Here is a 13,636-nt window from a genome sequence, read left to right on the forward strand (position 1 = left end):
GCCCCTTGGGTGTGGCTGCCTACTCCTGGGTCGGGGATTTTTGCGGCCCACGCACCCCTCGATCAGCTTTCCTCTACTACTCGCTCCCAGGACCTCGCTAGGGCAATTGCAGGATCTCAAACTCCTGCCCCCTCTGGCCTCCTCCGTCAGGCCACACCTGTCCTACAGCCCCCTGGACCAGCGTTGTGGGGAACCCCTGCCTTCTCTTCTCCACTGGCAGTCTTTTCCTTCGCTCCCAGTCTGGAAACCGTGGCTAATGTCCCTACCAACCGCGCCGCCCTCAGGCCTCTCATAGGCTCCCCCTCCACCCCTGGCTGTGATCTTCCTACGGAGCTGAGCCCCACTGGAGACCCCACTTGGACATGCTCTTTGGCCCAGGAAAATTCTTGGTCCCCATCCACTACAGGAATATTCTAAAATTCACCTTCTTCCCAGATCCTCTATTCCAACCCAGCTTGCCTCCCTAGCAGCCCATCATTCCCTCAGAAAACACAGGATTCAGGTGCTGTCTTCCTGAACCCAATCCCCAAACCCATAGGGGCTCCTCCAAGCTGGATTGCTCAGCACTACCCTCACCGACTTCTTTAGGAGTCAGAGAGACCTGCTTCTGGTGCAGGGCCAGCCGCTCACCTGTGCCCTGCTGTGTGGGCTCTTCCTGTAGGACACTCCCTCCACCATCGTCCCTCATAGGTACCCTCTTGTTTTCGCTTTGCTGATGTTCCTCCCCCATCTCTTGCCTCTTCACTGCCAGACCTCCCAATTGTCTTCACTCCATGCTTCCCACCAGTGCCTCCTCGCTCCCCACTTAACCCTTAGCTCCTTCCTGGGCTGTCTCCACCCTGATCATCCCTGACCTTTGTACCACTCCCTCCTCTTTCATTTTCTGCAGTCTCCTGATTCTCCTCTACCTCAAGGGTAACTCCCCCTCTCCTCTGTGTCTGTCCCATGCCACAGACATGTTCATCCCTGACGTGTTCATGCCCCCTAAGCTGCTCTCTTTTTCCTGCTCCTCCCCTCTTAACTGCTCACTGGGTGAACTCACTTGAGCTGCCATTTATGTGATGGTGCCTCATAAAACATGTCTGGATGTGCAGCTGCCTCCTGGACATCTCTACCTGAAAGACCTAGAAACATCTCAACCCCTTGGGGTCAATGCTGAGGTCTTCCTCTTCCTGCCAACTGGCTTCTCTCATTGTTTCGTAACTAAGTGGATGGCAGCCACTTTTCTCCAAAACCAGAAACTGGGGTGTGATCCTAGACCCACCCATGTGCCTAAGTCCCCCACACAGCTCACCATGTCCGTTCTCACAGCCACTTCCTCATTCAGACCTCCTCATTTCTTGCCTTGGTTCCGCAGAGCCTCTGGTGGGATCTCAGTGCCCTCAGTCTTGTCATGTTCCTGTCTAATATCTATACTGCTTTCACAATACAAGCCTGGCTCAGTCATACCTCTGTTGATCTCCCTTTTCCCAGAGGCTCTCACCCTGGCTTCTTGGCTCAGCTTCCGAGGCCTTCATGACTGATGCCTGACTCTCCTCCCCTGGCTCATCTCTTGCCATCACAGGCCTTGCCTCTCTTCCTCTGGAGTCTCTGGCATACAGGATGAAGTTCCTCCTGCAAGGAATGTGATGATCACTTTTCATTTCTGTTTCACCTTCTCATCTTTAACACCTGGCACAGTAAGCCCTCCTACCACTGAAGTGGTCTTTTCTGTCCACCAGTTCTTCTGGGGTCCCCTGAAGCTTGCCGCCCTGTCCCTGCACTGATCTCATGCAGGTGGTTGTGTATTTACCTCTGTCCATGCTGCTGGACACTGTATTCCTTGAGAGTAGGCTCTATTTGACATGCCTCTGTCTCCCTAGCCTCTGGCTCCAGGCTGGGAACAGAGTGAGAGATTAGGACCTATTTGGTGAATGAAGGAATGAACTAATTTTAAAATGCACATCTTTGCTGTCATTCTGTCATGAATGCTTGCTTCATCTCTGTCCCTCTTTTCTCCTCCAGGTTATAAACAGGACACAAACAATCCAGGTAGGTAGGGTGAGATCCTGCTGCAGGAAAAGCTGAAGCTCTTGGGAGGGTATGTCTGAAGGGAGTCACATAGACAGTGGTTCTGGGTCTGTAGGAAACAGGCATTTGGTCTAAGGGGTCTGTTTTCTAAAGAACAGCCTGCAGCTACCAGAACATACAGACCTAACAGTCTAGAGGAAAGAGGATCTTGGCCTGCCATAAGAATGCTGAGCCTCTTGGAATTCTGCCCAGGCCTCATCTCAGACCCTTTTGCACACAGAACCTTTCGAGCTCTAAGCCGTTCAGTTGCAGATAGAGCTTCCTGGGCCTTGTGGCAGTGTCAGCAGAGAGCCCAGCTCTTCTGGGTTTCCTGTCTTTTTCCTTACACTTTAGGCATGGAGAGTTGGGTTTCTCCTGTTCTTCAGTTTATGGGCCTCCATTCTCATTGGTCCTGCCAGAACTCTACCCTGATTCGTTATAGATTGGATGACTGGTGGATTAAGTTAGTTATCCTTGTTTCTGTCCAGGCTCCACTCCCATTCCCCCTTCTCCACCCGCTTAACCTTTCTGGGGGATCATTCTGTTTGTGTGTGCTCTTGTAAAAACACATATTGCTGTCTTGTGTGCATGTATTTTTAATTTACATAAATGGTATGTTCTCTGTATCTCTTTTTGTTCTCCCCTCTTTTAATTCAGCCTCATTAAGACATTTTTAAAATTTGGAAATAATTTTAAACTTACAAAACACTGCAAAAATACAAGTAGTACAAGGAACACACACACATATAATTTTTTTCAGAATCAGTGGAGGGTAACATACAGCATGGCTCTTTATTGCTAAATACTTTGGTATGTATTTTCTAAAAATATTATCTTCCATAACAACAGTACACTTAACAACTTCAAAAGTGTACATTGATACCATACTTTTATCTACCATCCATATTCTAATGTGGTCAGTTCTTCAGACTCCTATTTCAGCAGTGCATGAAGGTGTATAGGTTGGCACAGACCTACCAACCCTTAGTGTGATCCTCCTGCTTTTACATTTTTTGCCAATCTAATAGATTAAAAAATCACTTATTGATTTAATTTTCATTTTTCTCATTACTGATGAGTTTGATCATGTCTCAATATATTGTCGGCTTCTTGAGTTTCCTCTTCTAATAAATTGCTTGTCTCTATCCTTTGCCTATTACCTTTGTTTTTTTTTCTTGTTGGTTTCCTAAAGTTTCTTGCATATTTCTAATAAAAGTCTTGTGTTCATTTTAGATATTGCAAATATTTCCTCCCTATCTGTCCTCTGTCTGTTAACTTTGTTCCCGGGCCAAAAACCCCTCGATTTTGATATAATCAGGTTAATCAGTTTATGCTTTATGGTTTGTGTTTGAGGTTTTAAGGAGTCCTTTCCTACCTCATGTCATATGATTTATTAATTTTACAGTTTTATCTTTCACCTTTAGATCTTCAAGTGCTATTAGTAAGGAATCCAGTTTTGGTTTTCTTATTTCTCTTATATTGAGCCAGTTTTCCCAACACCATGTACTTAACAGTCCTTCTTTTACCCACTGATTGTGGTGGCTCCTTTATTTACATCAAGTTTGTGCAGCACATGGAACAATCTCAAGTTTTCTATTCTTTTCCGTTGTCATTTTCCATTGTCCTTGTGACAGTACCACATTGTTTTTATTATTATGGCTTTCACGTGTGTCTTAATATCTGCTAGGACAAATGGCCCTTCTTGGCTGTGCTTTTTCAAAGACTGAGCTATTCATAGAACTTTGTTTTTCTGTTTCAGTTTCAGAATAAGTTTATCAAGTTTCTTAAAAATTCTAACTTACAAAATGAATTTATAGATTAATTTTGGAAAAATTACATCTAAAATATTTAGCTGTCTTTTTTTCTTTCTTTTTTTTGAGACAGAATCTTGCACTATTGCCCAGGCTGGAGTGCAGTGGTGTGATCTCAGCTCACTGCAACCTCTGGCTCCCGGGTTCAAGCAATTCTCCTGCCTCAGCCTCCTGAGTAGTTGGGATTACAGGTGTCCGCCACCATGCCCAGCTAATTTTTTGTATTTTTAGTAGAGACGGGGTTTCACTATGTTGGCCAGGCTGGTCTCGAACTCTTGACCTCGTGATCTGCTTGCCTCCGCTTCCCAAAGTGCTGGGATTACAGGCATAAGCCACCGCGCCAGGCCTTAACTGTTCTTTTAAAGCAGGGATTGTCTTGCCATTTATGCTGATCATTTTCTGTGTCCTTTATTAGAGTTTTAAATTTATTACCACAGGAGTCTTATGTGGTGTTAGGTAAGTTAATTCTGTGAACTTTAGCATTTTTTTGCTGCTGAAAATATATCTTACTTCAGTATATTTTCTAGTTGGTTGTGCTGGGATAGAAAAACATTATCGTTTTTAAAAGGAAATTGTTTTATTGAAGTATTATATGCATTCCTAAAAGCACAAATTATGAAGGTCCAGCTGAAGGAATTGTCACACAGTGAGCACACCTGTGTTATCACCACCCAGGTTAAAAAGTAGAATAAGTACGTAGAGAGGCTGAAGTGTGAGGATTGCTTGAGCCCAGGAGTTTGAGACCAGCCCTGGCAACATAGCAAGACTGTGTGTATAAAAAATTATTAAAAAATTAGCCAGGTGTCGTGGCAACCGCCTGTAGTCCCAGTGACTCGGGAGGCTGAGGTGAGAGGATCGCTTGAGCCTGGGAGGTCAAGGCTGCAGTGAGCAGTGACACTGCACTGCAGCCTGGGTGATAGAGCGAGACCCTGTCTCAAAAAAAAAAAAAAAACCAAAAAAAAAAAAAAGTAGGCTAAACCAGCACCCAGCAGCCCCCTTGCATTCTCTCAATTATTTCCTCTGCCCTCCTTCCACAGAGTGTCCTTATTCCTGGTCTCTGGTGGGATGGGCTCTTTTCCACCTGTTCTTTAGTGTTGTATGAGGTTTGTTGTAAGTTTGGGGTATGTCTAACTTTTGTAAAGTTAAGGATTTTCCGTCTATTTCTAGTTTAATAAGAGGGGTTTTTTTGTAAGTCATAAATATGTGTTAAATTTTTCAAATGCCTTTTTCTGTGTCCATGGAGGAAAGCACATGGTCTTTCTGTCTTCAGATTGTTAGGGCCTTTTATGTGGAGAATCCACTGAGAATTCTTCTGATGTGGAACCAGCCTTGCACTCCTGGGCCAATCCTTAATCATCATGGTGCATTGATTTTTTAAAAATACAGTGTTAGCTACTATTTCATTTAGAATGCTTGTGTCTGTGTTTCTTCATACGTTCATACAACCATAGAACTTGACTGATAGAACTGTGTGCAGACTGAGTGTGTGGCCTGTGAGTGAGGGGCCTCTGGGGTCTCCCTGCTGGCACTTTGAATATTCAATGTGAAAACTTCTGACACAGAAGTCAGGAGCTTCTCTTGACTCTGAGCAGTGTGGGGGACAGAGGCCTTCTGCATCTAAGAAATGCAGCAAGCATTATAGCTTTTCAGAGGTGGTGGAGGAACTTCCCCAGATGCAAGAAAACGCATTTCTTGCCTTGGGGCTCCTTCTCAGCTTGCGTTTGTTTTGAGGTCCTGGGCTGAAGGCTCCCTGTGACTCAGAATCTCTCTCTCTCCATGTGTCTGCCTTGATGCTTTTTACCTCTGTCATTGTCACTTTCCATCAAGCTCTTGGGCAGAGGCCACTGCCCTTCTCTCACCCTCACTCTCCCCATCTCTGAAATGGGAAGAGGCCCTGACTTTACAGCTTTGTGCACATTGGCCCTGTAGGGCGTCTAGGTCTCAGTCTTTCTCATCCTTCTCTATGTGGTTGCTGTGTCTCCCCGGCACACTTCTTCCTGAAGTTTGTGGTGAGCCCTGGTGGTCAGAGGATTTGGAAATGACCCGCCATTGGCCCTGGGAGGTGAGCCTCCGGATGGAAAATGAGCACGTATGTGGAGGGGCCATCATTGACCCCAGCTGGGTGGTGACTGCGGCCCACTGCATCCAAGGGTGAGTGTGGCCCATATGTCCAGGGCTTGGAGACCACGAGCTACCATGGGCCCAGTCCAGCTTCCTCATTTCCTGAGTGAAACAGTGTGGGAGGGAGGGAGGGAGGGAGGGAGGAAGTGGGAAGGGCATCTGGGATAGGTGAGAATTGTGCTCAGGGTCTCCTGGGGACCAGGGACTGAGCTAGGGCAGGAGCCCCAAGCAACAAAGATTGCACCCTCAACTGAGCAACAGGAAAACCCAGAACATGCCCCCTACCCCATCACACATGAGAGCATATGTGTACACCAACACTTCCACACCTGCATGCACAGCACACAGACCAGGCCACCTTGAATCAGTTTGAATGATGAATGAGGAGGCAGGCAGCTCTCCGAAATTCAGTGCCCTCAGGCTAGATTAGGCAGATGGGGTGGAGGCAGGACTGCTGCTAAGGGGGTAGGGCTGCATCCCCGCAGGAGTAGGGTAGGAGTGTGTTCCTGCTTGGGAGTCTGATACCTACCAAGTGGGACTCTCTGTCTCCCACAGCACCAAAGAGTACTCAGTGGTGCTTGGCACCTCCAAGCTGCAGCCCATGAACTTCAGCAGGGCCGTCCAGGTCCCTGTGAGGGACATCGTTATGCACCCCAAGTACTGGGGCCGGACCTTCATCATGGGTGACGTTGCCCTTGTCCACCTTCAAACACCTGTCACCTTCAGTGAGTATGTGCAGCCCATCTGCCTCCCGGAACCCAACTTCAACCTGAAGGTTGGGACACAGTGTTGGGTGACTGGTTGGAGCCAGGTTAAGCAGCGCTTTTCAGGTGAGCAGGATGGGATGGGAGGTGGGTGCGGTACCACCGAGAGCATACTCCTTTCTTTCTGGGGCCTTTCCTGCTGGACCTGGTTCTCTGAATGTGTTAGGACCACTCCTCATGTGGTGACCATTGTCACTGTTTATGTGGACACCTCATTCAGGCCTGGTAGTGCCTGGGCTGGGCATGACCATCTGTGTCTTACAGAAGCTCAGAACTGGGCATTCACTCATTCATTCACTTGACACACTTTGAGTGTCAGTACCCAGCCCTTGGGATTAGAAATGCATGCCCTGCCTGGAGGGAAGTCATGATTGGGTGTGGGTGTGGGCACAGGCTGAGGAAAACAAGGCAAAGTTCTTGTCTGGTGGTCTTGAGATCCAGCTGGGAGGGATCCGGAATAAGCTCTGGGCAGAGGGACTGCCTTGAGGCCCTGGAGGAGGAGTGAGTGTTAACGAAGGTGGAGAGAGCGGCCATGCCAGCAGAGCTGACAGTCTGCAGGGAAGCCGCGTGGGGCTGGGCACCAGATTGGAAGCAGCTGCAATGAGACTTGAGTTATGGTTGGCTTGGTTCAGAAGCAGAGTTTCCCAAGAAGGGGATCTGGACTCAGAGCCTTTGAGGGTGGGGACTTCTCAGACAAGGCCTGCACTGCAAGGGGAGGGGCCGGTAAAGGAGGGGAGGGTGTGGAGGTATGACAGGGGCTGGCTGGGCTGAGTCTCCAGAGTGAAGGGGACAGGACCCTGGACAGAGGTCAGGGTTGGGTGAAGTGAGAGGTCACTGCTCACCCTCCTGGGCTCCACAGCCAACTCCATGCTGACCCCAGAGCTGCAGGAAGCTGAGGTGTTTATCATGGACAACAAGAGGTGTGACCAGCATTACCACAAGAAGTCCTTCTTTCCCCCAGTTGTCCCCCTTGTCCTGGGGGACATGATCTGTGCCACTAATTATGGAGAAAACTTGTGCTATGTGAGTTTCTGGGAGGTTCTGGTAGCTTCACTTCTGTTGGGAACCACTCCTGGGTGGAGGCAGTTCCCTGGGGCGGGGTTGGCCTGGCCTCCCTCCGTCACCATCACCTGGCGGTGCTCTGCTCCTGTCTTCCTTCCCCTGTGATGCTGACTTTTGCCCCGGTTCTGGGGTATGGGTCCCAGCTGAGGAGCCAAAACACGTCCCCAAGTAGTGAGGCCCTGGGGGAGTGAAAACCCTCCCAGCAGAGCTCAGAGGGTAGGCATGGGTCCCCAGTTCCCCGCAGGCCCAGCTGGACCCACAGCCTCCATCACTCCTCTCTTTTTGCCTAGGGGGATTCTGGAGGGCCATTGGCTTGTGAAGTTGAGGGCAGATGGATTCTGGCTGGGGTGTTGTCCTGGGAAAAGGCCTGCGCCAAGGCACAGAATCCAGGCGTGTACACCCGCGTCACCAAATACACCAAATGGATCAAGAAGCAAATGAGCAATGGAGCCTTCTCAGGTCCCTGCGCCTCTGCCTGCCTCCTGTTCCTGTGCTGGCTGCTGCAGCCCCAGATGGGCTTCTGACCTCCCTACCCCTTCCTCCTCCTGCCTTGCCTTTGCTGAATGGGGCCAGATGGAGGTTTGAGCAAGGTCATGTGTCCATCTTCAACAAGAGCCAGGGTGGGGAAGAGTAACCCCTGGGAGAATGGGTCTGGCTTTGGCATCCTGGTGAGAAGTGTGGTGGATGACCAGGCCTTGGGTGAGCAGAAGGGAAGTGCAGCCTGGAAGGATTCTGGAATCTGGGACCAGGAGAGCAGGGATTAAACATGTGCAAACTTGAGCTGACTCTTTTCTCTTTTCTGGGGTAGTCCTGGAGGTTGGCCGTGGGTGGGATGGCAGAGCTTCCTGGAATTAAGTCTGCCAGGAGCCTCTCTGGAGTGGCGACTGCTGGTTTTTGCTGTATCATTAGTGCTGGGGCTTAAGAAAAAGGTCTGGGCCTGTGACCTCAGTTTCCTTGTCTGTAAAGTAGGCATGCTGTTAAGGGAACAGTTGAAACATGCAGGCTTTTAGGCTGCAGTAGGAGTGACTCACGATAGTACTCCAAAAGCAGCTTGCTTTCTTTTTTTTAAACGGATTATAAAAGTAGTGCATGTTTATTGTAGAAAATTAGAAAACAGTTGAACCTAAAGAAAGGAGACTTCCCCTGGAGTCCCACCACGTAGAGACATCTGCTTCTCATTTTGGTATATTTTCTTCTACATTTTTTTCTTAAAAAATATTGCTCATAATCTTTTTTTTTTTTTAAGAAAAAAAGTAGAAGAAAATATACCAAAATGAGAAGTGGATGCCTCCATATGGTTATTTTATTGCTCTTTTTGTAACCTCTTGAGTAGTGTGCTTAGTTCATTATTTTAGACTTCCTTGTGTTCTAGTATTTTCAGTTAATTCCGTAAATTTTCCTCTGAGTCCCACTTTAGCCATATTTCACAGGATTTGATACGCACTGGCCTCATTGTCATTCATTTCTGTATTGCTTATAATTTCACAGTATATTTCTTATTTAGCCCAAGAGTTATATAGAAGGGTGTTATTTAATTTCCTGGTGGTTAGTTCTAGGGAGGAGTGAGAATTTCTTTTTCTCTATATCACTACAGTCATATGCCACATAATGACATTTCAGTCGATTACAGACCACATATACAAGAGTGGTTCCATAAGATTATAATGGAGCATATATAGAAAACTGATATATGGTACTTGATAGTGGCATTGCAGACAAGTAAGGGAAATGACCGATATTCAGTAATGGTGCTGGGACATTTGGTTTTCCTGATGAAAAAATACATATACATAAAAATATATATGTACCATCTAGGCGTGTGTAAGCACAGTCTTATGTTTGCATGGTGATGAAATTGCCTAACAATGCATTTCTCACACTGTATCCCTGTCATTAAGTGATGCACGACTGAATATGAATTTAATTATTTCTGCATTTTTGAATTTTTTGAGGTTTTATTTGTGGCTTAGTATTTGGTTAGTCTTAGTGAGTGTTACTTGTGCATCTGAAATGAAAGTGTGTGTTTTCACGAATGTTCATTGCAACACTATTCACAAGAGCCAAGACATGGAATCAACCTAAAGGCCCATCAATGACGCTGGATAAAGAAAATGTGTTACACAAACACTGTGGAATACTATGCAGCCATAAAAAAGAATGAGATATGTCTTTTGCGGGAAAATGGATGGAGCTGGAGGCCATTATCCTTAGCAAACTAATGCAGGAACAGAAAACCAAATACCATATGTTCTCACTTATAAGTGGGAGCTAAATGATGAGAACACATGGACACATAGAGGGGAACAACAGCAGCATTGTTCCTGGGGTCTCCTTGGTTTTAGTGATCTAAGAGAGGAGGGAGAGGAGCAGAAAAAATCACTGTTGGATCCAAGGCATAGTATCTGGGTGATGAAATAATCTGTACAACAAACCCCTGTGACACAAGTTTACTTAAGTAACAAACCTGCACATGTACTCCCGAACCTCAAATAAAAGTTAAAAGTGTGTGTTTTAGAACAAAGTTTGAGGCATAACTGATTGGATCAGGCTTGTTGATTGTGTTATTCAAATTATCTCAACACCTGACATATTTTACGGCTACATAATTTGTTGATTTCTAAGAAGTTTACTGCAAAAATTAAGAATTTGTCTATTTCTTCTTGCACAATTCTTCCTTTCTATGTTTCAAAGCTGTGTTGTGAGGAATACAGGGTTCATGCCTGCTGTATTATCTTAGTGGGTTACACCCTACCAATAGAAAACATGCCCTTTGTCCCATGTAACATTACTTGTTTTTTCAAAGATCCAGATCAGAGTTCATTCTTAATTTTGGCGGTTCTTCTAATTGATTAAGGTACAATTTTATATTTTGTACTTTTTTTCCTTCAGATTTTCCTCTGGTTTATTTTCTACTTTTTACAGTTTTTTGATTGGAGTATTTAGGTCATTTATTTTCATTCTCTGTTATTCAATAATAAACATCTTTAAGGTTATAAATTTGCTTGGGCACACCCAATAAGGTTTTTAAATAATATATCGCTCTAATTATTAGTATTATTTTATTAGTAGTTGTATAGCTCTTCCATCTCTCAAGGACAGAGTGAGTTGGAGAAGACTCTCCCACTGCAAGAGAGATTTTCCAATTTCTCATGTTTTGCTGATTGATTTTGTTTCATATGTTTGATGTTATTTTATTGATGGACAGAACTTTATGATGTTACATATTGCAATTTGTGCCTTTTTCAACACAAAATAGCTTTCTTTTTCTGTTTAAATCATTTGTCTTGAATCATTTTTAAAGATTAACATTGCCATTGCCACTTTGGCTTGCATATAAATATATTTCTGCCTATCTTTTAAAAATTTAATTAATTTCTAATTTTTTAAATTAATAATTTTTGAGACAGGGTCTCATTCTGTTGCCCAGTCTGCAGTGCAGTGGCGTGATCTCAGCTCACCACAATCTCAGCCTCCCGGGTAGCTGGGTCCACAGGTGCATGCCACCACACCTGGCTAATTTTTAAAATTTTTTGTAAAGACGAGGTCTCACTGTGTTGGCTAGGCTGGTGTTGAACTCCTGGGCTCAAGCCATCCACCCGCCCCAGTCTCCCAAAGTTCTGGGATTGCAGGTGTGAGCCACCAAGCCCAGCCACATCTTTTTACTTTCACCTTATTTATGCTGCTTCGTTTTTGGTGTGTCTCTAATAAGTAGTATGTGGATGGGTTCTTTTCTACCCAACATGAGGATCTTTTTATTTTAAAAGTAGAATTCTATGCATTGGTTGTGATAACAGATATGCCTGATCTGTTATTCAGTCATCCTGTTTTGTTTTATTGATTGGTTGTTTCCCCCAAAGAATTATTTTCTGCAAAGAGAGAAGAGTGATCGCGTTTCTCTTCTCTGAAGTTTCTCTTTTCTTTCTCCTTTCCCTTTCTATGTCTTTCCCCCTGGAGGGAATCTGATTGTAGAGATAATAATTTCCTTGATTTTCTACCATATATCTCTAAATTAGTTAGTTTTGCCTGTTTTGAATTTCATACAGTACACAGACTGTATCCGACTTCTTTTGCTCAGAATACGGTGATGAGAGTCACCATCTAGTTAGGTGTAGCAGCAGCTCATCCATGCTCACCGCTGCTGAAGATTCTGTGTAGCTGTTGCACCTTGGATGGCAGTTGGGTAGCTTCCGGCTGGGACTCTTCCCAACAGCGCTGCTAGTGAATAGTCTCTTGCACCTGTCCTGCTGCATCTGTGCAGTTTCTAGGGCGTGAAGCCAGGAGTGGAACTGTGGGTTGTGGGGTAGGCACACTTTCTGCTCTGCTAAATGATTTCAAACAGTCATTTACAGTGGTCATGTCAGTTTATCTCCCCAGCAGTGTGCGAACAACCTCGTCACTCCGTGTCCTTGGCAGCACTGGCTGTAGGGTGGAGCAGGAGCTTCCTGCATGGACAGTGTGAGGAGCCTGGGATCCTTGGGAGGGGAGACCTCAGGGGAGTGGTCATGAGGTGTCCCCAGATGTCATTCATTCTGCTGATTCGTGAAGACCCAAGTCTTCAAGCAGCTTCCTCTCAGGAAGCCACCTTCCCAGGTTAAATATACCTAGATTTCCTTAACCCAGGAGCTCTTCTCTTGAAAATACAGACACTGGGCTGGGCACAGTGGCTCATGCTTGTAATCCATGGAGCTTGAGACCACCCTGGGCAGCACAGTGAGACCTCGTCTCTAAAAAAATTTTTTAAAAATTAGCCAGGTATGATGGTGCACACCTGTGGTCCTAGCTACTCAGGAGGCTGAGGTAGGAGGATTGCTTGAGCCTGGGAGGTGGAGGCTGCAATGAGCTATGATCTCACCACCATCACACTCCAGCATGGTGACAAAGTGAGACCCTGTCTGAAAAAAAAAAAAGGAAAGAAAAGTAAAGAAAATACAGACTCTGAGGGAAAAAAGAAACCTCCAGTTCCGCCTCAATCACACCACATACTACAGGAACTAGTTATCTTCCTCTCAGTGCCTCAGTTTCCACACCTCCGGGGAGAATGAGGGGGGTTCACAAAGAAATCTGGGCTAGGCACTAGGGTGCCTCATGGGCTAGGCACCAGGCACTGTCATGAGCCAAGCATGTCGTATTGTCACAGGCTCAGAACTATGCACTGGGGGCACCATCAAAGCCAAGGCTGGGGTACACTGCAGAGAACTGGGCCCAGGAGGCACTGTCATGGGCCGAGCACCAGGAGTACCGCTCCAGGGAGGTTCCTGACAGCAGCATCACCTTGTGGCCCTGGCAGGGCCTTGCCATGACCACACTGCCTCCTTCTCAGAGTCCTGTGACTGCCACAGCCAGGTAGGTCCCCAACCCTGGGGCAGATGCCTACTCCCCACAGTCATAAACACACAATCCACGAGTTCTAGAATCTTGGCACAGTGGAGGCGCCGCACCCCCTCTGCCTCCACATCCCATTAGAAGGAGCATTGAGGAGTAGATACCCGCTTGCCATGGCCTGTGGGCCGGGGTATCTTCAAGGCCTTACATCTCCACTTTCTTCTGCCAGATTAGAGAATCAGCCATATATTGAAGGTAAGCTTCAGGGACATGGGACAGAGGCTGGAGGGGTCTGTTTGCTGGGAGCCCGTGTCTGGCTGTCCTCATGCCTGAAGGGCCTTGGTGTGTCCATGTCCTGGTGGGTGGTACATCTTCAGCAGACTGAGAATCCAAACGGTGTCAGGGCACTTCCAATTTCCAGGGTGACCATGAACACAGGAGGGAAGAGCCTTATTAAAAATGGGGGACTGTAATCCCAGCACTTTGGGAGGCCGAGACGGGCGGATC

General features: G+C 46.4%; 2 protein-coding genes across 3 annotated transcripts in view; both read left to right on the forward strand.

The window, feature by feature from the left end:
* Positions 1–5,898: 5,898 nt before the first annotated feature.
* On the forward strand, positions 5,899–8,587 carry PRSS45 (protease, serine, 45). Of its 2 annotated transcripts, none has more exons than XM_011939223.1 (4): positions 5,899–6,011; positions 6,537–6,811; positions 7,605–7,768; positions 8,098–8,587. In XM_011939223.1, the coding sequence occupies exons 1-4, from the start codon at positions 5,899–5,901 to the stop codon at positions 8,329–8,331; spliced, it is 786 nt and encodes a 261-aa protein (XP_011794613.1). In that variant the 3' UTR covers positions 8,332–8,587. The 2 variants fall into 2 exon arrangements, with proteins under 2 accessions (XP_011794613.1, XP_011794614.1); XM_011939224.1 differs by having other exon boundaries at positions 6,537–6,710; positions 7,576–7,768.
* Positions 8,588–13,264: 4,677 nt separating this feature from the next.
* Positions 13,265–13,636, forward strand: part of PRSS46 (protease, serine, 46) — an 18,408-nt gene continuing 18,036 nt past the window's right edge. The window contains exon 1 of the mRNA XM_011939225.1: positions 13,265–13,384. Coding sequence (XP_011794615.1) covers positions 13,303–13,384 — 82 coding nt within the window. The 5' untranslated portion in view covers positions 13,265–13,302. The remainder of the gene's footprint in view (positions 13,385–13,636) is intronic.

This window comes from Colobus angolensis, unplaced genomic scaffold (genome assembly GCF_000951035.1).
Source record: "Colobus angolensis palliatus isolate OR3802 unplaced genomic scaffold, Cang.pa_1.0 Scaffold18, whole genome shotgun sequence".
Classification (NCBI taxonomy): domain Eukaryota; kingdom Metazoa; phylum Chordata; class Mammalia; order Primates; family Cercopithecidae; genus Colobus; species Colobus angolensis.